Source organism: Lepisosteus oculatus, chromosome 4 (genome assembly GCF_040954835.1).
Source record: "Lepisosteus oculatus isolate fLepOcu1 chromosome 4, fLepOcu1.hap2, whole genome shotgun sequence".
NCBI lineage: Eukaryota > Metazoa > Chordata > Actinopteri > Semionotiformes > Lepisosteidae > Lepisosteus > Lepisosteus oculatus.
Window position 1 is genome coordinate 56527954 of NC_090699.1, and position 23863 is coordinate 56551816.

The 23863-nt window shown below is 41.5% G+C and overlaps 1 protein-coding gene across 3 annotated transcripts in view; it reads right to left on the reverse strand.

Moving 5' to 3' along the window:
- The window catches only part of flnbl (filamin B, like), a 110714-nt gene extending 87147 nt beyond the window's left edge, over window positions 1-23567 (reverse strand). For 2 of the 3 annotated variants that reach the window (XM_006630949.3, XM_069189398.1), the window contains exon 1: window positions 23166-23553. In XM_006630949.3, the coding sequence (XP_006631012.2) occupies window positions 23166-23457 (292 nt within the window). In that variant the 5' untranslated portion in view covers window positions 23458-23553. Of the gene's footprint in view, window positions 1-23165 lie in introns of all 3 variants that reach the window. The other variant, XM_006630951.3, reaches the window with a different exon arrangement.
- Between the last annotated feature and the right edge of the window lie 296 nt (window positions 23568-23863).

Consider the following 23863-nt stretch of genomic DNA (forward strand, 5'->3'; position numbering starts at 1 on the left):
AACTTTTTAGTCAATATTCTGTTGAACTTTATTGTCTAATACAGTCATTTGCAACAGACCGCCATTCATTTCGTCTCACTTCAGCGGCAAACAAAAGGAAAAGGGTAAGTAAAGTATTATGGCTCTTCTGCATGTTTCATTGTTGTTAAAAACCAACACTTCCAATAAAAATTGGAGTGCTAGTCTGCTTCTCATGGACACAAAAAAGTAGCTAAACAAACCGCACGCACTACTTTGTTTCTTTCTATATTACAGTACATGAGGCATCCTGAAATGAATGAACTATATTATTATACATAGTGCTGAGGAGTGAACTAATATTTTGGTAGCAATTACTAAATATTACCATGCAGTAGTCAAAATTAACACATTTATTGCCTATGAAAATGCAGGTAATTTACTGAGGCACTCATGTTTTCTGTAGTTTTGGGACTGGGTGCAACACAATCAAGTCATTGCTGGTAATGGACTTCTTTTTTTAATACTAAGCTTTTTTAATAAACGTTCTCCAGCCTTCTCATTTCTTGCCTCACATATCCCCTCTGACACGATAAGTCACACTTATACTTGACAAAGGCGGTGCCAAACGGCTTCGATGACAATGTTGTCATCTCACGGATAACTCAAGAAGATCAATGACTTCAGTTAGCTCTTCACTTATTATCACACGGATAGATTCGCGCTTTAATTTATTTAATCCAACTCAAATCACAAAAGAAACCACAACAGCATAGACCCTGTTTTAAAAAAATGACATATTTGTGCTTGTCGGCCAATATTTTTTCCATTTCTCTCATGCATGTTTTGGAACATCAGCTTTCTCTGCCATCACAGCATTTTTTTAAACGTCTGTGTATGGGCTGCACAATGGAGCAACTGAAGCTGTTTAAGGCTCTGTGGAAAAGAGACATGACGTGGGCTGTCGTCATTGTTGGCAGTACAAGCAGTTCGGATCACTGGCACGGTGGTTAACATGGGGCTAACATGGTTCTCATAATCTCTGCAGACATCCACTCCCAGGGGGGAGTTTGCAACCTTGAGGAGCTCTGCAGCCACCACAAACAGCATGGTATTGCTTCATATCATCAATGCAGGTAAATTATGATCACTGCAAGAGTCAAAGCTGCATTTATACTGAAACGTGCATGATTGTGCAGTTCAATGAGCATTGTGGTCCATTCTTACTAGAAGAAAAAGCAGGGGGTCACTATGAAGGAACAGAAAAGACTGGACATTTACAGTATATTCCACCCCCCCAACCCCCGTTTCTGCAAATTGCATTTGTACCACAGAAGAGAACACTAGAGTCCCTGTCTGAAGATGAGAAATAAAAGGACCTTCTAAAAAAAAGGGCATTCAAGCCAAACAATGCCCAAACAAACAATGACTATTGTTTAAGACAAGAGCACTGGTAGCTCTTCAATAACCCACTGTGTCTGCCACTGCTGCTTGGCTCTTTCCACGCATTCAGAGAGCCTGACCAAGCACAAGCCTGCTCAGGACCGGCGCAGGTTCGTTCAGGCCGCTGACGAGGGACCGGAGCAAAATCAGATCAAGCGAAGATGTCGCTACAAGCCAGTGGCTCAGCTCTCCGACTGGTTCAAACACACCATCAGCACACCTGCTGACCAGAAGAGGACTTCAGTGCTGTATTAATTCTACTCAGGCACTTTTCTGACCTGCTTCAGTTCTGCAGCGGTTTCCATGCATTGCTTACTGATTACTTTCATCATGTACACAGCTGGCGGACACAATTCCAACAGCAATATCCCACGTCATCAGGCTATTTATATCTATTATTAGAATTAAAAGCACAACTGCCACCTTTACAAACAATAAACTCACAGTGCAGTCCTGTGGCAACCACCTAAAACCACTGCAAAACTCAATGTTCTAATTCTCTTTCTGAGTTACTTCACTGAAGCACTTATTTACCTAAATAAGCCTTTTTTTTCCTTTTCCAGATTTTTGGCTAAAGAGTTTTAATTCCCGAACAAGTCTTCCATCACTTAGAAGTTCTCTTTTAATCTCTGCGGCACTTCATGGAAGACAAACAAGAATAATCTAATTGACCTTACAAAAGGACAACAGGATAGGCTCATTAAATTCATTCAAACATTTTTATTTTCCTAGGTTCTTAATGGAATGAAATAACGTATGAAACAAACAGACCCACGCTTTTATGTGCAACAAAATAGAAAACTCACTTGCTTTAAAACTACATGCCAAAGAAAACCAGAATTCTGCTACAATAATATTTCCAGTTCCTAATATTCACAAACAGCACAAAGGACACTAGAAGACTGCAGTCTTATAAGGTACAGGGGCCAAAAACATTAAAAGAAATTTAGAAAAAAGAGCAATGCGTTAGTGTCGCAGCAGTAAAAAGCCTCTCTCTCAAGTGTCATTTGGTAAGCAAAAGCCACCAGCACAGCTACATCTGCCCGAGTATCCTCGACCCTTAAACAAGCTCACTATGCACATGAAATCACCATTGACCGCCTTTTGTCTCGAACAATGAGTCCCTGGGGCAGAGCACTCTGTACCTAGCTGAATGAATTCCTCCTCAATGAGATCATCATTCCTTCTGCAAACAAGGACATTCAGCACCCATGTATCGTAAGTAGCCAGGCATGGACAGAAGCCCGTTCCCTGCACCTTATGGCCTGGAGAGCTCTCCCAAACCACGGCTTCATCATACCGTTTTCAAATACCAGACTCTCACATTTGCCATTCTATTCGGTATTTACTGACACAATGTCTCCACCTATCCACCTCTCCACCTCACTAGGAACACAACCCACTGACAACCAAGGACTGAAGGTGGCCTGCGAAACCAAAGCAAACCAAAAACACTTGGGAACACTAAAAAAAAAAAAAAAGAAACTTCTACAAAACTTTGGACATATGTGGCAAGAAAAAAACCTTCCCCCCCCCCGCAAGATGAACAATTTTAACTCCGCACCAGCAGTAACCTGTAGAATCTGGTTCTGCAGTCTTGATGAACGCAGTGGGGGATGAAGAAGAAGAGATGAGGGCAAGGCCATTGCAACGTCTTGCAGTGGAATCTACGCTGTGAGCGGGAATGCAGGTTGAACAGACTAGCAGAAGGATCTATCATTCCGTATCCGTTTAATTTTAAATCCAAAAGCGAAGGGGAGCTAAGAGCCGCACATGCAACTTATCAGTATGTTTAAACCAAATGGCTTTGAGGCACTTCTCTGTGTCTTTTCTTTTCTCTAGTTCGCTCTGTTCTTTATCCCTATTGGAGGTAGTTACCACAAACAACTTGTTTAACACCACGAAAACGAGGACTTGGTAGGGGCCCATCACTTACAGACGGCAGGGCCAACTCCAGCAGGGGGCTCTTCACTGGTTTCAAACCACCAGACTTAAACGTTTGGCAAAAAAACAGTTTCCCCAAAGGCTTTTTTCCTGCCCTCCTGCTAGGCAGTAATGGATTCCCGCATCACTCCAGCAGATTATACGTAATTAATGAAGTCTGTTTTGCGTAGTTCTGAATCGTGGACAGGAGAGGAAACATGTTAGGCCAGCATAGAGGCCAGCTTACAAAGAACTGTGTGTCAAAGTGGTAATTGCCCTGATTAAAAACAATTACTCTAATATGTTCTTCCAAATGTCTGCTGATTCACAGAGTTAAGCACAAAATGGGTTACATGGGTGGATGAGTTTAGCATACGAAGCGTCCCCAGAGCAGGCTCTATACAAGATGTTTGTGTGAATGTACTGTATTGGAGAGGGGTAGAATTTGGAGCCCGTTTTATGTGCATACTTCACAGTACACTCCGTGAAGCCTTTGCAAAACTCATGGTATTAAATGTTCTTAAGATAAATGTTCCCGCAAAAAATTTAGACAGAACAAATAAGTGGAACCGGATCATGCACATATCATTTAACATCTGAGGCAGCTCAAAATTTTAATTTCTCAAAACTGGCATATGACACAAATACTGCAACCCTTTGATTTGTTTCACTGGCCCAAATTGTCAAATAACAATTTTCTTTAACTTGCTTGGCATCTATTGACTAAGTACAGAAAAGCTAAGGTGTTGGCTATACAGTATGTCGTAAACTTCCACAAAACTCAACACGTTTTTATAGTTTTAACCTCTACATGACTTAAATGGCTAGACGGTACCCATGTTGACAACTACAGTACAAGATTAACAATATACAATAGGATTCAGAGATTTTTTTCTCATGCACCACAACAATAAAGTACAGTGAAGTGAGATCTATAGCATTGGGCAGAGGGTCATTAGCGTTATCCAGATGATTAAGAAAGCTGCATCGAAATGTTCTCATCCATTCAATATTAATGTGACCACTTTAGCCTTGCAGTTAACTAATATTTACAATGTAGTATGCTATCACTGTGTAGGAAATGCTGCATCCAGCTTCTAATTCTTCCAGAGGGCCCTTAAGCTTCTGTGAAATGTAGAAAAGCCATCTCAGCCACGCATGGTTGCTGGTTATCACATCCTTTTGAATATGAAAACATTTGGCAGATTTTTCGCAATAAACATGCTTCTGCACGCTAATTCAAACAAGCACCCCATCCGCTGTTCTTGACTGGAGTAAACCAGGCACTTTTTCATTTCTGGGTTTGATCTTGATTGCTGTTTAGAAAGCGCATTATTCCAAGACTATGACTTCACCCTGGTCTAAGTATAAATGTTCCCTTTTGCCCAGTGGGAGGTCACAGTTTTGTGTGGTTTTACGACATAAAGCTCAATTACAACTGCTGCTCACAGATGTATGAAGTCTTGCGCACTGGATCTTTAATAAAGAAAATAGGGTGCCGAGGCCTTAGAAAGCATGCTGTTGCACTCTCTTGTGGGAACTACAGTATATGTTGCTTGCAAGACCAAGCTTGGGAATTTTGGAGGAGATCTTTAATTAGCCAGATTAGACACACAGGGTAGGTGAACTGGACCACGGTGGTGGGAGTATTCCACCCTGCTTCTAATTCTGCCTGCCCAAATTGCATGAAAATGACCTCAGAGCCCTGTCCCCCATATGGCAGAAGGCGAGGATTAGAGACACCAAATGGGGTTGGTTTTGGCTCCAGTATCAACACACTGGAACAATCAGGAGTGATTAGCTTTTTGGGGGAAACCCTTGGCAGTGATGATGTGTGCGAGTCACTTTTTCCATGCAGGGACAGAGGAGATGTGTGGCTTCAGTGTGCACACTTGGCAGAAATGAGTGCTCATTCATACTGTCTATCAAGTCGAGATGACCACACAAATATACCAGTTTGAGGGAGAGACAGTGAAAACTGAAGGGGACAATCTGTACAATGGTCTTTCACCTCCTTGTTGTTTTGTCTCTAATGAATACTTTCATTTCTACAAAATTATCAGTATACTTGAGGCACTTCTCTGCATCTTTTCTTTTCTCTAGTTTGCGCTGTGCTTTATTTATTCCTATTGGAGGTAGTTAGCACAAACAACCAGTTAAGAGTGGCAGAATAAAAGGAAACACCTATATTTTAAGATAACTGGGACTTTTTATCAGACAACTTTTCTTCTCTGAAATCAAGAACTCTTAGACTTGACAGCTGCTTGTGCTTTTACAATAACACAAAGGAAACCCCCTCAAACTACACTAAATGGGTAATAAATCTACATCACGGCCTATGAAGTAATCTTAAATAGCAGTAATGAAAATATTCCCAAACACCTCCACTTACAGTACATAAAAAGGTTTGCCACCAGTTTTCTTACGAGAGATTACTATAGTCTGCTCTGAGGCCTTGAATGTATCGCATGAAGACATGATTAGAGTCTTCTGTTTTGTTCCAGTTTTGTGCACGTACACTGCAAGTCTAACATTTATTTCCATGGGTATCTGAAAATGATCCCAACCCAGCTGGTTTTGACTCATGCAAGCTCCAGAGGTAACTGGTGAGAAAGTGTATAATTTGAGGTGGGAGCTATGCATGGGGTAAATGCATAATTAGTACCACAAGGTGCAATAGAGTCAGCAAAGACTTTAATCTCTAATCAAACCTCCACACAAAACAGGAATGCGTTCTTCCCTCATTGCGTTATGCTCCAGCTCTTGCCAAAATGTGATATTCATTGCAGTCAAGTCATGTTCAATCCTGTCAATCGGCACAAAACACTGTATGTTCTCACTTGACAGAAGTAGCTGGGCCAGGCAGCATCAAAGGACACTGTACATTGTCGCCAGCAGCAAAAGCCAAGTCTTATGCCTTTCAGTGGGCTGGGCCCTTGCTTGTACAAATGCTGGAGTAAACCAGAAAAAGCTTATCTACACAAGGATGGGATTTTCTAGGAAAAAGACATCAGAAAGATGTCACCCAAGTGTCACTGTGATTCAGGTGGAGAACAGCTTGGGGCCTCAGATGCAAAATAATTATTTTTCATTAACATTCGAACAACATTAGAAATTGAGGGCTTGACTTGCTTCCCTACACTGGTTTTACTGAACTATGCCTGCATTGGTCACATTTAGCCTTCCCACCAGCCTGGTCAGAAAGGGGCTTCCCTGTCACACCAGACGGGACGGTCCACTACTTTGCTTACCAAACCAAACAGATAACTGTTCAGGACAGGAGTATCTTCTCTCTTTCAAAGAGCTTTCAATTAGAGACTTTGCCTTGTAAACCCTGAAGCCTATAAATAAGTTTTAATGTATATATAACCGTCTCCAATACCCACTTCATGGAGGAAATGTCCAAAGGTTGTAAAAGATTTAAAGTTATTTGAATATCTATCCATGTAGATGTGGCAATAGTATTAAAAAGTACTTGGAAAACCTAAAATAGACTTCATCAGTATGTCCCTGAGAATCACACTGCAGCGGCAGTTTTACAGTGCTCATCCTGATTTCACCAATAGGGTCCACCAATAGACTTTTTGATGGCTGAAATACCTTTTGCTGTGTTCTTCCTAAACATGCTGTTCACTCCTCAACACGTTACCAGTTACAGGGGTCTTAATTGCTGGCTTCTACCTACTGTGTTCCACCCGGCATATTGGGTTACACAATATCAGACAGAAGGCTGTTGTGCAACGGACTGCACACTTGTAATCTCAGAAGACCCTCTTTTGTATGACCAGGTCGAAGAGACAAAAGCCCAGGGAAAGGGAAACACAAGCCCATTCAGCTTCCTAGAAGTACCCATCCAAGTACCTGCCTTCACCAAGATGACACAGCAGTGCCTGTATAAACATGTTTTAAGGCGCAGGATTCAGGCTCATCAGCTTCGCTTCCCAGACCGAGGTAATTGCTGTTTTCCCCCTGTGCAGAATTTGCTGGAGAGGAATGGTGGATGGAAGAAGAGGTGTGGCTGACTGGAAGAGAATGGCACACATTTTGGGAAGAGGGAAAGGGCCTTTATGATTGTTGGATGTGTATAAGAAAACATTCAGAACTGGCTACCGAAGCCCTGTCGAGATCTCCAAAACCAAACCACATGCTTTTCTGGCTTGAGAGCCCATTTTAGACACCATCCGTAACAAGACTTCCCAATCGTGTGTATCGAAATACAAAAACAAACAGATAAAAACTAATAACTTAATACTAATACATTAGAAAATCATAAATATGATACAATATGGCAAGAACTCACATAGCATAGCAGAAAATTAGTAACACTACCCTAAGAATTTGAGTGCATCTATTAGTGAGAGTAAAGCTCTTTATTCTAGAAGAGTGCTGATTTGATACATCCAGCTTGGATGGGCATCCCAGAATTCTAGTGGTCCTGTAAGGTGAAACCCTGACCTGTGGTTATGTTGACACTCTTTATTAATTATTCTAAAGCAAGCAGTTACCCTGGCCTTCCAAAATTTTGTTGCAATTAACACCTATTCTACTGCAAACAAATCTTAGTACAGCCTGCTACTCCAGCAATTCCAAATTAAATTCCACATCCATCTTACTCAAGGTTGAACATCTGACGCAATCAGAAAATCATACAATTCCTGCTACTCAGCCTTGAGAGTCCGTGTGCTCTAATACTTAGTTTTTTTTCTAAGAAGGGGTTTATGCACAGCAGCTTTTTTGAGTGCAAATAAAAAATGCTTTCTCTCAGAAGAAAAATGTGGCATTTCATAGCTAGGCAGAGATGTATTGTGAATATTACACTGCAACCAAAGTGCACCTACAGTCCCTTGACGTTTTGCAATAGTAAACAAAAGCATACAGCAGTTTAAATATACAACAAATAGATATTGATTTAGAATGAATCAAACATGAGACAGTTTAAAGGCCATCAGATCTTGTAAAAGTTGTAAATCAATGTGCTGCAGATATCCGTGAACACTTCAGGAAGTTGCCATTTGCCGATGTGGGAACCCATGTTGAGACATTAAGTGGAAGAACGTTCTCTTGTTCTGCAAAGTCTCCAATTGAGGCAGTCACGCAGGTTTTGAAAATGCTCTTAAACCCTTGCGTGCTATAAACAAAGCCATATCGGTTGAGTTCAGGGAAATAACTGGCTCTGTTCGGTAATCCAGAAGACTGCTGAAACAAAACTGTATCCGTCAAGGAGCAGGGTGACAAACTGCTGTTCGACATGGACACTCAAAACATACAGCAAGCCGAAATGGTTTTCCACAGCTGCTGATGTTTTGTGGCAGGGAACTCATTCTCCCTCCCAGTCAAGCTCGGTCCTCTGGTGACGGCAGTGTCCCTTAAATCTCGGGACGGCAGGTCTGAAACAGGCATGTGTATTTGCATAAAGAAACCTTAATGGATTCACTGGAACTTGCCAACTGCTTCAAATCTTTAAAGCCGAAAGAAAGCTGAAACACGGTGTCTAAACTTGCCTCTTTCTAATGAATGCAAAAGGCCTCGAGTTTATTTTTTTTATTTCAATGTCTTTAGTCATATATTACAGACTGAAGCCAAAACAAAACGCAACAGGCAAAAAAAACAATGCCAAAACTCTTGCCACTCTCCAACATTGCAGCATTGTGAAAACAAGCATGAGTTAAATCACGTTTCAGTAGATATATTTTCAGTTGTAAAGTTCTTTGTACTCTTAACCTAATGAGCTTGTTCAAAAACCATATTTTTAATACCAACTAGCGCTTTCCAAGTAACATACAGATATTTCTGGAATCCATATAGTAACTCTTGGGAAGGAGAGAAAACTATTTTAAAACATTTCTTTACAATCTTTTTGATTCAAATCTATACTTTCAAATGTTCTTTTATAAGACCCTTGTAACACTGCTTAATTGTATTAATGCTTCCGTCCTTACAGTCAGCTTCATTCTTTCTATTCTTGACCTCTCTATTGTGAAGGAGAGTTTTAGCTATTTTTTTTATAAAAGGAATTATGATCCTATCACATTACTACATATAGCTCATACAGGACTGAGTATAGACCTAACAGGATTATCCAGAGTCAGGAACCAATTGAAATAGTTGATAATCTAATTCAAAGTAAATATTTTGGCTCCCGGCAGTTATGGTAGAGGAGCAATGAACGTGCTTAAAAAAAAGTTTAAGAAAAACACTGATTCTTTCATCAGGAAACCAATAATAGAAACTAATTGCACAGATTCCACAGAAAGGGCAGAGACTACATGGAAGCTTTTCCTTTTTTGATACTGTTTTTTTTGGGGGGAGTAGGTTGTTACCGTATAGTGACATGTGTTGTGATCCAACAAGTTTACATCAAAATTCATATTTTGCTCATGTATAAGTCACCCAAACTTTCATATTAAACTGTGGGAAGACATCAGGCTAGCACAGAGACATCTGGAGCGTGACAGTGCTATCAGAGGGAAAACTGAATCATTTTAAACTGCTTAATAAAAAACACTCTCATGATACAGTACTTTACGGCAGTCAAGTACAGATCAAGCGGAAAAAGAATGCTGTTAACGGATCTATGGTTTTCTGATCAATTCCACTTAATGTCAGCAATAGGAACCACACAAGTCAGGTCATCTTAGGAAACCTAAAAAGTGTGAATCATCTAGACCGACTACCAAAAACCACGAAACATCTGCCTGTAATCCACCACATTTTTAGAATTCAAAACACTTTCGTAGTCACTTACTACTTTCTTGTGGCTTTCTGCAAATCGGGGAAATTATAAATCAAAGAGGAGACTTGCAAAGTAAACGTTGCGGGAGATGGCTTTAACATGAATACAAACCAGCTGTCCTTTTAAAGCACACGCAAGAAATCGACCGATTCAAGCCAAATGGAGTCCAGGAATAACCCAAGATGTTCACCGGAACACTTTGTGAATGAAAGACATTAGGGAAAAGCTTACAGAACAGACCAGTGTCCTGGTATGTTCATTATAGCAGAGACGCCAATTGTTCATAAGCTTGCTGGAAGGATGCCTCTGAATTTGGCCACCGGCAGAAGGCCAGAGTCTTTTTAAGGCCTTGCAGTGCTCAAACCACTGAGATTTTATTTACCAAGATTGCCATGGCAACAGGGAGAATGTTTCCTGTGCTGACCTTGGAACAAGTTAATTTTTTCTAAGTATAAGGCTCGCTTATTTTTTGTTCAATAAGATACAAAGATCCACACAGAAAGCTTATGGTGTATCTATGCTTACTCAGTCTAAAAATTGCTGAGGTGTTGATGTTCATCAGCACCGACTGCTGTTATCAGTTGATAATTCTCATACACTTGTAACGTAATCCTTATTCCTAATTCTGTATACAGCTGCAACTAATCCACTGCATTTAACTCTAAAACACTTTTAGTTAGGAACACAGTTTGGTCATGAGGCGAGATCCCAAACCAGGTTCACCTCACCCTCCCCGATAAAGGAGGAAGATCCCGTAAGCTAGGAAATCAACAAAAGAAAACATACAAAAACAGCACGCAAATTCTAGGTTTATATGTTAATATCTTAATTGTAATTGAATCTATAGTAATTGAAATCTATGTACAGTAGATTTTCAGTGAATGGCCAAGGCCTCCTTGCCTGACTTTTCTTAGAAGCATATTAACCAAAGGAGCAAAGAGACTGAAGCAAAAAGTAAAGGTTAATTCCATGCTGAAACACAGGAAGGAGAAACATAACCTTTCAGCTGTTGAGCCTTTTTCAGACCTGAAGATAGCTTCACACCTGAAGAAGGCTCAACAGCTAAAACTGTGCTTTCCTCCTTTCTGCTTTTCAGGGTGGCATAAGCTTTCTTCCTTTGCAGCCAACGCACGCTGACGCAGCTCCCCACTCACAGATTAAGAGATTTAAGACTGGCTTTTTGTAAATCCATCCGCGGCCAGACACAGAGAAAACACAACGTTTCACATAAATCACGGGACCCATTGTAGGTGAAGCACGTCAATGGCTTTGGGTAAACAGGCATTTGTAATCACTTAAAACTAACAATTAGAAGGTGACAGAGCATGTTAATGGAAATTGATAAGTTGCAGCCCATCGCAAGGCGGGGGGGAATGGGATGTGAAGGTTCTTCAGCCTGTGAGTGAAGCCCAACAACAGCTACATGTGGTGGGAACGCTCTGGGGATTAACCAGCGTGGACAAAGAAAATCATTTTCTTAGGCAAGCTACTCCCACTTGCTGCCTGTACACGCACTTGAAAAAGTCAGCATGACCGTGAATATTATTATTAGTAGTGGTAGTATTATTGAAGGGGCAGCACTATAGCAACTGCCAGTGTTTTCATTACTGGAAAGCTCCACTGCGCATAATGGCTCCCTTTTTCTTAGAAAGAAAACACCCTCTCTTTCCAAGCTGCACACAGGTGGGCACAACGGCGTCGCCGCCTGGGAGGAAAGATCCCCTGACCGCCGGCCAAGCAAGTCAGAAGCAGATTTATCATGTTATGGAAGACGTTCAAAGGTTCTGTCCCCAGCGTTAGCTTTCAAGAGACGCCCGTGCCATAAGAGAGACCCTCAAAACTATATTTTAACTTTTTTTTTTAAACGTGTTCTTTCTCAGCGAAGAAAGACACATGGCTGCTCAGACTTACAAAATGAAGTCTTTCTTATACCATGAAAGGGGGGAAAACCAGCAACAGGTGAGGGAGGCACAGGCTACCATTGTCATGGAAACCACAGTAGCTGCAAGACCAGGTGAACATGGGGGATTCACACTCATATCCACTGACACATGGCCTACAGTATATGTGACGGAATGCTGAAACCACGGATGAGTTAATCATTGACCCATACGCCTAGAAGAAGCTGACTACTGACGGTTGCCTAGAAAGAAATAGATTTGGGATAATGCCAGTTAATGCATCTGGCAAATCTGGTTTCAGACATTCGCCACCTTCTGGTGTAGGAGAAAAACAGTACCCTGTTTTTGATCAAGTACTAAAAATGGGAAAATCAAATTTGGTTACGTGTGTCACAGCACCAGGTGCTTTCAATTCTCCAGACAAGCCAATACAAAAAAGTCAATAGATGGCAAACATCATTTTTATCTTCTTCATTGTCGATTCTCTCTTTACTCATGGACTTATACTGCATATCTCACCTTTTCTGTAGAAAGAACCAAACTTTCTTTATATCAAAGCAGTCTAGCACCATTTCAGAAATGTTAACACATTTATTGATGGGTTTAGATTTTTAACTGAAAAAAGATGAATCTTATTTTTTTAACACTTTTCAGCGGCAAACACCTTTTTTAGTAGTAATTACACGATGAACTCAGTCGAGTTCCCTTGCAAGGCCGTTAGAAAGCCACCAAAAGAGATAGGTCCACCCAGAGTATTATCCATCCATCCAGCTAAGATTATTTGAAAAACAAAATGACCTACCCCACGCAGAGGAAACTGAGCGTAGGGGTAACTGGAGGAGCCACGAGTCGATGGAGATAAAAGAGCTTCATTTTAGCACGTGGCTGAATTTAGATCCGCTCCCAGCAGTAACGATGAGCTCGGGCACATGAATGAATGAAGCTGGGGATGTGCAATCTGATGTTGCAGCGCTTTCTTCCTGGGATCTTCTAATGAGAATGCCAGAGCTTTTGATTCCCTGTGATTGATGTACCTTTTCCCTTTCAGAGTGCCGTCCCCAAGAGACAGATCAGCTTGCGACGGCTGGAAATGGCCAGGGAAGAGATGTAGCCTTCCTGAAAGAGGAACCTTGTGCTCAGCAGAGACGTGCGTGTCTGTTGGGGGCAGGGGCTTGGGTATTCATCCAAACCTTGGATTGGATTCCCCGAAAATGATTCTGTCTTTGAGACTACAGTGACAAATCGGTTAACACAAACCTGTCCTCAAGGTATTGCACACCACCTTCAGGTAAATTAAGTTTGGGGCCATTCTGCACTTAAAAACCCTTCTCCCCTTATCCCCAAATTCAGAAAACCTGTCCATTGGAGGAAATGTTTGGAGAAGTCAATGCCTTTACCCTCTGAAACTCTGCACAACAGCTTTATTTTTGGTGTTATTTGAAAAAGAGGAGCTACATATTGTTACAGCCAATAGTTTTTTTCAGTACCGAATCTTTCCCTGTAACAAAACCAAAATAATTACTGGTATAACAACAGCAAACATAATGGAATATTTGAGTTCTTTATACATTTCATTCAAACCAGCCATTTTGAAAGACATTCCTTAAACACACAAAAGTAAAGTTTTACTGTGTCTTACACTTTTACTGTTTTCAGTGAATTGTTATTTTCTGCTGAAATTAATTATTGTGTAACTTAACCAGAACTTAACTTCATGACTTGCTTCTCTGCAGCAAGCAGCATTCTAACACAATCATTTTCTTGACAATCTGTTACCAAGCAAGGCCATTCACACCTCAGTACTCCAAAATACTCTTGCTGCAAAAGACTGGACTGATAATCTGCAGGCCAGAAAATATCCCTACTTATTCTTCACTTTCAGCTCCTACATGACCTTGCAAGTTAATGAGATCTGTGATACATGCTCAGATTCCTTAGGTCAGTTGTGTACTTAGAGATTACTTTTCTAACAATACAGAGCTTTATTGTACTCAAAATGAAAATACCTTAGAGAGAGCAGCTACATACAGTACCCTGTACTCAAACTTCATATAGGAGATGTATACAAGTTCAGAAGCTGACTTCATGACAAAAAACCAAGACCATAACCCCCTAAAATAAAAACACAAGAAAAATCCTTTCTCCATTTTATACAACCCAAGCAATTAAACATATTCGAAATGACCTAATCAAGACCCGGGTGAACCAAAACCTAGCATTGACTGGACGATTCATCTCTACATTCAGAAATGAGGACACCTCTCGTTGCATTAATTAAAAAATGGTGTGGGGCAATTACTGCTAAATAATGCTCCCAAAGTGCAAAGAGCTCTTCAACTGCTGGGTAGCATTTTCAGATGTGTTTAGTTGTTTCTGTAGAAGCAGAAGCAGGGACAGCCCACCTGACCACATGATTCTATTCCTTGTTCCCCCCAGTAAGGGGAATTCACTGCAAAGTAATGAATCTGATCTGAAAGCCCTTTGATTTCTTTAACATACTTGAATCAGGTTGTATAGCCTTAACTGAGTTTATGTGAAACCGGACTGAAATATGTTTTGGTCCTTAATGTTATGTTCTGTTACAAAATACCTGTAAATAAACAGGGATGACAAAGATACAAGTAACTACTGTACAAGGCAAACAAGAAACAAGACAGCAACACATGCTGGATTGCCATTTCCAAATAAAATGTTTATTTACTCAGTAGGGTATATATTGTGTATTATAACTAAATTCTAATAAGAAAACAGACCTGTTCTTTTCAGATTGGAGTAACCCGACAACCCTATATCTAGTGTCATTCATGGTTAGAGAGTTTGGAACACACTACTTTACCAAGCTGATCAAAATGAAGTCCATTAGAAGGCGGCAGGCTACAAGGTGTATGTGGCACACTGACTTTTACAAGTTGGGAGCTCAGGTCACTTTCAAGAAAATAAGAAGGCGAGACAGATGTCAAAACCACCTCCACTGGATTTGTTTCCCTAAAAAATGACAATGTGTGAACACAATGCTCAGAGCCCTGTTAAAAGGTACCCCCCAGGCAGTTCCCTTGCTCCATTACAATCCAGGTCAACCAGTGAGAACAACCTAAGGTTCAGCAACTCGTAGAGCTGAAGAACAACAGGTTAAACATTAATGCAACAGTGAAGAACGCATACAAGCTGGATGTAGATGTGCTTAACAGAGAAAGAGCGCTCGGACTGCTAACAGAGACTGAAATGTGGTGATTTATAAAGCAGCAGCCGACAAATGACCCTTGTACTGGCGGTTATCCAGAAAACATCTGAAACAGGGAGGGGGAGGGAGTGATGTCAAGGCACCTGAACTGCCCTTTGCTTTGTGGGAAATCCACACATATGAGATCATTCATAAACTGGCCACACAGCCCAGCACATCACCTCCACTGCTGTTTACTTTTCACTGAGGTATGGCATCTAGCAGCCCCATGCCGACACACACAGGACACAATCCCGCACTGTTCAAACCAATGGGAGCTGAACAGCTCCTTTGCTGAGGCAGCAAAGAGCTCGTGCCCTCACTGAGGTCTGGGGAATGCAGAAGACCACTGTGGAAACGTTGTGTTCTTGCCACAATCAGCAAAACGGGTGGTGGTGCTCCTCCCCCCGCACCGAATCGATTTTCTACAGAACAGCAAATAACTTTGCAAAACCTAGGTCGGGGCTGTCAGAACAGCTGTAAAGTAAAGCAACTGGAATGCATCTACATAGCTACTTCATGGTGATGATCAGGGCTGAAGTCTTCGTCTGAACAAGGTAGACGCACAGGAAAAAAAATGGGGAAGACGGATGGTATCAAGGTAAGTATTCTCTTGCTAAAAAGAGCAAATCTGTTCTGAATCAACAATGGCTATAAGCAAGGCTATGACCCCCATATACTGTATCAGCTCCTTAAACCACTGAGCTCTACAGAGGTCATGCCAAACCGATTCTCCTGGCTCCTGAGTATCCCTGAAACAGCTCCCCTCAAGACTTGTCTTTTGCTACAATCTGGGGATTTAAATTTCACCAGCTCCTCCCCACAGCTGGACCTCAAATGCAGGTTGTTGTTCTTCACATAACAACAACAACAACAACAACAACAACAATCTAACAAGACTGGCGTGGGCTGTTTGCAAATCCTATCAAAGTGAATAAACACCTGTGGGACATGCTTGGAGGGAGGCCAATGTGTTAGTGTCACCTTTGTGGGTCTGTGAACAATTTCTAAATGCTACAATTTCCCTTGCAGCCAGATATGATCTAGCTCTACTCCGGTCTGCCAAAACATTGGTGAAAGCGATACAGAAATACAAAGAGACTTGTATTGAACAAGACTGCCATGATTCAAGCCAGAGACCATTTAGGAGACTGAAAGAAACCCAGCTCGCAGTTAGCTATGTCATATTTGATGATCGGCTCGATATTTATTACTACTCCTTAATCGCAATATAACACTTAGGGTCGAAACTCAATATTAATTAACGGTTGCATATTAACTTAAGAGCATTGATAAAAAAAGCAAGAGTTACAGACTTGATGAGGCCATCTGATCTCTGTGCATAAAGATTCTCGGTCATAGCTATGCAACACACAGCTTTTTTAAAAGAAGGAAGTGAATTTATCCCAATTTCACACCATTCTCCTCCCACAGCTAGGACAGTGTAAAGCGCTTAACCACGAAAGACTCAAACATGCAATTTAACTGCAAAGGTAGAGGAGACAGTCAGTCACTGCTGCCTTGAACCTGCCACTGTTATGGATAATCCAACAGCAGTTTTAATCGTGCTTTGTCCAGCACCCCCGTGGAAAATCATTAGTTTGAAGATGTAACTGCCGTGATTGGTAAAGGCCAATGGGAAATTTGGCCAGGACACCAGGGGTACACCCCACTCTTTTCAAGAAACACCCTGGGATTTTTAATGACCACAGAGAGTCAGGACCTCGGTTTCACGTCTCATCTGAAGGACGGCCCCATTTTACAGCATAGTGTCCCCATCAGTATACTAGGGCATTAGGACCCACATGGACCGCATGGTGAGTGCCCCCTGCTGGCCCCACTAACACCTCTTCCAGCAGCAAGCTTAGCTTTCCCAGGAGGTCTCCCATCCAGGTACTGGCCAGGCTCATACCTGCTGGGCTTCAATGGGTTGCCAGATGTGAGTTGCAGGGTGCTAGCATCCACCATAATGGCAGAGACTTGTCCATCACAGGAAATGTTCAAATATTTTAAGTCTTGTCTTTCATTCAGGGAGGGATTATAAGTTACTTTAGCTCTAGAGTAGCTGGGGGAACAAATTATCAGAAAAGGGGGATGATTCCCAGTCAAGACGTGTAGGGTACAACGTGGCACCACACCCTGGACAGGATGCAAGGCCATTGCAGGGCTCATCCAAAAGCACAAGGGAACAATTCTGAGGCACCAATTAGCCAATTAGGTAGCATGTCTTTGAAAAGGGAGAGGGAACTGGAATACCCAGCAAAAACCCAGAACTACACTTTGAGAACAGGCAAACTCCACAGAGGGCAGGCCGGAGCTCAGCCTAGCTCCCTGGAGAGGTGAGGCAGAAGCTCTAGTTGCCATGTTGCCTCGCCAGCAACAGCTCACACCATTACACAGAAATACCACAGCGTGTGTTTGTCAGTACAAGCAGGCAATACAACTTTGAACGATTCACGTTTCTTTGTTCCATTGTTAAAAAACAGAGCAAATATTTTAACTTTTACAAATTAGCTGAAATTCTTAATGGGCCAAAGAAATTATCTTGAAATGCGTGTTGGCCCTGTATACTATTAATTACCAGTCAATAGAAAGGAACCCAATTCCTTCTGTCAATTCCCTCAGCTTCCACATTTGCAGGACCAGCAGTGTATCTCTGCACATGATTAGGCAATGAAAAGGATCCCAAAGGAGGGGCAATGTACATCAGTTGAAAATACTGCAACATCTCACGTCTCAAACAATAAACCATGCTTAAAAATGTACTGTAATGACCGCGGGGATTGGTATGGAATGGAGCAGGCGTAGGACTCAGGAAAAGGGGTTGGACAACACATTTATTAACCAGAACCGGGGAATGGTACACACACAGGGACAGGGGTTACAGCAATGCACCTACACCAACACAGACATGGGATGGAGGAGGCTGCCTCACAGCCCCTGCCCCCTTATATACAGTCCCGTTCCCCCCAAGTCCCGCCCCTCAGGCGCTGCTCCCAGCCTGCCCTGTGTCCGCATGGCTAAAGGCGACGGAGCAGCTGTTAAGCCCCTCACGTGGGCGCTACAGTACAATTCCAAAAAGTAGTGAAAAATGAACATTCCAACATAATACAGCATACTTTACATGTGTGAGCTTTTAATGCAAACCCCAATAAAGGAGTTCGCAAAAGGCTAGCCATCTGAAATAAGGAAAGAAGCAGAGCTTGGGTACGTTTTGGAAAGAAATCAGAGCAAAATGTAACCAAATTCCTCCGCCATTCCGGATGTTACCATTCCGTTTGCGAGATACCTCAATTAAACCCTTTCAAAACCTTCCAACAGCAGGTTTCCCTGAACAAGTCTGTGCCGAGCTCCGAGTCAGGGCGGTTTGTTTTCTCACGGTACCTGAAACAGCCGGTTTTCTTTACTGTAACTGGTTCGGGAAGGGCAGTATCTCTAGAGGGCACTCTGGTTTGAAACTAGCGTAGCAAGTCAGGTGAAGCAATGCGCTTCACTGACAAGAATGAAACCAGAGCTCAGTCCCATCCCGACTGATCTGTAATACCTTTATAAATAGCCAACAGTCAATAGGCATTTAATAATATTTCACTTAACCTTGCACTGCAGCAGTAACTAGAATCCACACCTGCAGTTCCAGCAGCAGAAGAACTGGGCATTAAGTAATATAGCCATAGCAAAATAAAAATGAAGAGGCCTGACAAAGAGCACTGATGCAGCAACAAAATGAAAAACAAAAGCAAATCTAAAGAAAGACAAACAGTTTGGAATGGTTTATCATGCAGGCTGGTGAAGCTGGTGAAGTGAATTATCCGTTCGCCTACAGTAGTACTATGGCTCACAAAATTGTTATAATGTGACTATCCCTTCACCAAGCCTCTGCAGCAGTAATGCATAACTCTCAAACTGCTCCCAGCAGAAGCCGATTCGGCTGAGGTCAAGGTGGATATTTCTGGGGAGCTGTCTAATCACCCTTGATCCAATTTACTCTTCCGCAGACCGTTTTGTTAAAAGATCTTTCTTTTTTTTTTACGCCAAGGTTCGTTTTTAACAACTAAGGCGCTCAAGCGAAAGCAAGCCAGAAGCCACTGTGGCAATTTCAGGAAGTCTCACACCCTAAACATTCATTGCTATTTCTGAAAAAAAAAATGTAATGCACTTATATAACGTGCTAAATCCTCTGACAAAAGCTTCTGGTATTGAAATTTTCTTTTATGGAGGGCATATGTGGTTTTAACAGTAACACAATACTGATATACTCATTTTCACTAGTAGTTTCCATCCCTTATAAAGAATACAGAGGGGCTTTGAAATGCAGACATGGATCAAATTCAACTCGAGCAATAGCAGTATCAGAACTCTGCAGAAAAGGTAAGCAATGCTTTGGCATTAAGAAGTTTCAACACCAAAAGTGTCAAAATTGACCCTGGTATTCATGCATCCAGTGAACTCAATGCATTTTTAAAAAAACTGTAGCAATTAAATTACATGATCACGTTCATCACAACCAGATATTTTATTTTAGCAGCATTATTTCCAAGCAGCTGTGCTACAGACAATGTCAAAAACATCTGGTCTGGGGATTACAGCTCTGTTATATTACACGAATGGGACAGAGCATCCACCTTCATATGTTAGCTGGTCAAAAGAGATGGTAGACAGATGGTTATGAAGAATGTGAAAATCACATTAATTTATTGGGCTAATATTGTTCAAGTCCAACTGCTTGATCCTTCCAGTTTTCCAATCTAAAATCACTTTCAGACCAATTTGGGTCTCCGGGGACTTTTAATGAAAAGTTGTTCTGTTCAATAAAAAGCAATGATGCGTCTCTAGACTATTTAAATAAAGGGGATTTAAATAACACAGGCATTGCAGTTTGTACAGTCCTACATATTAGATGTCAGAAGAACCTCTTGTTAATAAAAACAAATCAGTTTATTAACCAACAAAACTGGTCAAGTAGATGCCCCACATTTTGGCGGGTCTTTATTGTCTTCTTGATTTGAACATGTGGCAGCCTCTGGCACAAACGCCATCTCCACAGGTTTATTCAGATTTAACAGAGTGTATTAAGACAAAAATGAAAGTTAGAAACAGAACCAACATCAGCTGTTTTAGGAACACAAACTGTACTGTAGACCTGGCAATGTTTCTCCTTAAACACAGACTGTCTCAAAACACCCCAGTTTTCTCAACTTATCTCTTATTTGCTCAGCCTCTCCAGTCCATGAGCCCCAGCCTGATCTCTTCTTGGTTGTGGCATTAATGTCTAACACCAGACACTAATGCCACAAATCAAGAAGGAGACGAAAAAAGGCTTATTTTCCACAGGGCAGGAAGTGTCAATTCACTTTGGTCAGGAAGAGACCAGTTCTTATCCTTTAGGTCTTGATCAAAGCTAACTCCAGTCATTTAAAAAGCACAGGAACTTGGTATTCAATCTCAGAGCTCTGTCCTAGGTGCTCTTTACTCTGGAATTAAAGCTGTTGTTTAAAGGTTTCATTATAGGATTTGGCACCATTGTAGAGATTACTTGAAAATATGCTTTTTGCATACACCTGCCTGATGTTGAGTGTTGCCATGGAATATTTTTGACAGCAACTCTACAGAACAAATAATGGTGGTTTTCTCTCTGCAAAGGTAAACAGCCAGTCATTTCTCCACAAAAAAGGACACACATCCTACTATTCACGTACTGTACTTTACAAAGCACAATCTGTAAAAATAATAAAAGTAATACACAAAATGAGTTTATGAAACTCAGGGCTACAAGTTCTAACTGGTGTCTGCTCCTTTGCCATCAAAATGCTTTTAGATAAACAGTGTGAATAAATAGACTCACAGGACAAACAGAAGCTTCACAACAACAACAAAAAAGTCTCACTGAGCAGTATTGTTCAGTTTTATGAGTTCTTTGAATAGCACACTGTGTCCTTATAAAGCCCTCAGTACGAGAGTAAGCCCTCTCATCAATCAGACCTACACAGCTTGCTAATTTTCTCTATTTGATGAGAAGAAAATAAACATTGCAGAACTTATTTCACTATCAGAAAATATAAGAGTGCGAGATCGATTAAACTGTCGACCTTTAAACTCTTCAGCCCGTTGGAGAGCATTATGTACAAGGCGTGTTTAATGGCTACTGTACTCTTCTCCGTAATAAAGATCTGTTCCACCCACTGCCTTAGATTTGAAAAGCCAGAGAGCATATCTCCGATTTCTGGCCTTCCCTTGTTTAACACGTGTGAGCTCTGCTTCCTGTCTTCCTGGGTTTCCGAGTTACTCATTCCAAGCAACACATGGAGACAGCAGGAACCTGGCTTCCGAACTGACCTTCACTCACGCACTATAGGTGCGTTTCCATGGTTATGTTTTCCTGTGTTTTGGTTTCCCCCAAATTTACCATCCTGGATGACGGATGATTAATTGAGGGCTAGACTTAAGACAGTGTCATGCTTACTTTGATTAGTATCTGTGCTGATAAAAGAATACCGCCCCCCCATCTTAAACAACAGGTGCGTCATCCTGACCACTGTGATGAGCCCATAACCGCGTCTGTAAATTAACAGCATGCCTTCTTCCGTTAATTCCTGTGCAGCTTTGTTTTCTCTGATAAATTTAAGTTATCCCTATCCGAAAACAAGGAAAATTGAAATCGGGAATGTTTGAATACGTAAAAACGTGATTTAGAAAAAAAAGATAACTTCATGCGCAGCCATGATTATATCTAGCGCACGAATTTACAAACGTGTATTCTAAGTAAAATACATGGCACAAGTTATGTGAAATTCCCTATTTAATAGCGCGCTTCCAGTCCAGTCGGTAGCGAATACTGCAGTAACTGTATTCTTAGCGCAACCTCACTGGGAGATAGAGTTTATCATAGGAAAAAACTCAACAGGTGTTAAAGTGAAACACCTCCTTGTATTCCTATAAAAACATGAAACGTTTTTATAGGAATCCTGTAAATCCAAACTGTTTCCGAAGGAAGTAAATCTCACACGATCACCTGTGGTTTAAGTAGATAAGAGAATGTTACATTTTTGCGCTGCACCACAATGCGTAAAACTGTGATAATCCTAAACTTTTTTTTCTGTAAAAGGCTACTAATTTGCTAGCTTGGACGGTCTATAATCTACATTAAAATGGCTTTTTACTGCAAGGAGTATATATATATACTACAATAAAGGTTCCCAAGTCTAAATTGCAGTCAACGGAAAGCAAACGAGGTCGGTTCTTGATGACGCCTCCGGCAAATACCGAGATCAGAGGTTCCCAGGGTCGAAGGTGAATTGCGCAGCTTCTAGAGCGAAGCCAGTGAAAGGTACAGAGCGCCCTGAGACCCACTTTCCCACATTCTGCAGTACTTTATTAACAAAAACGCCACAACCGCATAAGAATGCGGCACAACCTGATTTCAGATCCTTAATCTAAACCCCAGTGCACGGACACCCATTCTGTTTCCAACCAACCAGCAATTTGAGCATGCTAAACATAAGATTAGGATATTCCAATATGTTTAATTCAACTTTAGAACTCAGGTTGTACCTTAACATTGAAACTAGTTGTATAGTGCAATCAATAGCAGCATCATAGCTAACCACACCATTCAAGGACAATGCAATAACTAACATTAATACCCAATATTAAGTAATAAACTGTAAAGTAGCAGCACTTTATTCACCCTATAAATATCCATTTAATTTGTACAGGTGATGCGCTTTTACTTCGGACTGTCGGAATAATGTTTGCACAAGGCACAAAGTTACACAGACAGCAACTAAGTGCAGTTTAACCTTAAAGAAATGGTGATCCTTAAACTTAAAGACACCCGCTTTTAAAGGTACAGAGCACCTGTGTCATCGATTTTAGAAACTTCCGATTCGCTTGCATCCGCCCGGTTTTATTTGGTGTCAGGTGAAACTGATCACACGGATCCGTTTTCTATTTTTCTCCCCCCCTCGCACGTCGTCTGCATGTGACTTACCTATGGACACCAGGCGGATATTTTCTCGGTCCAAAAACTCAAGAGCCACCGAGACGTTCTCCAGCTTCATCTGCCTAAAGGTTGGTCTCTGGTGGTACTTTCTATACATCTTCTTCTGGCTCAAAACCTCCAGCAAAGCGATTAACCTCAAGCCATCGCTCAGGTCTAGCTGGAGGTTAGCTATCCGCTTGTTCACGCACTTCAGGTGCTCGTTGCACCAGCGGGTAAAGGTGTTCTGTTGTATTTTCTTCCATGGCGCATCGTCAGCCAGGTCTTTCTCTGTCACCGGCATTTCGGGTTCCTTTCTTGCCACTGAGGACACTTGTTTCGGCTGGCTTCTCCGTCGAGCGTTTGAACCGCTGTGCCTTTTGCAACTCGGAGTCTTTCCTTGCACAATGTGAGTCGCGCCTGCGCAACTCTGGACCTGAGTTACGGTGACGCCGCCTCTCCCCCCCTCCCGCAGTGAAAGTCAAATTCAGTTTCAGTGTCAGTGGCGAAAAGTGAATGTGACAAATTCAGTAGGAAAAAAAATAGGGTTATTTTCTAAAGACGCAATTAATAATCACAAACATGATCAAAGCAGGAGTTTCAAGGGGTGCAGAGAAAGAAACGTGTTTATAATCCAGTAAAAAATATTGGACATACTGTCGCAACATACTGTATCTGACAGCTGTAATTGTCACTTATATCGCTCTTAT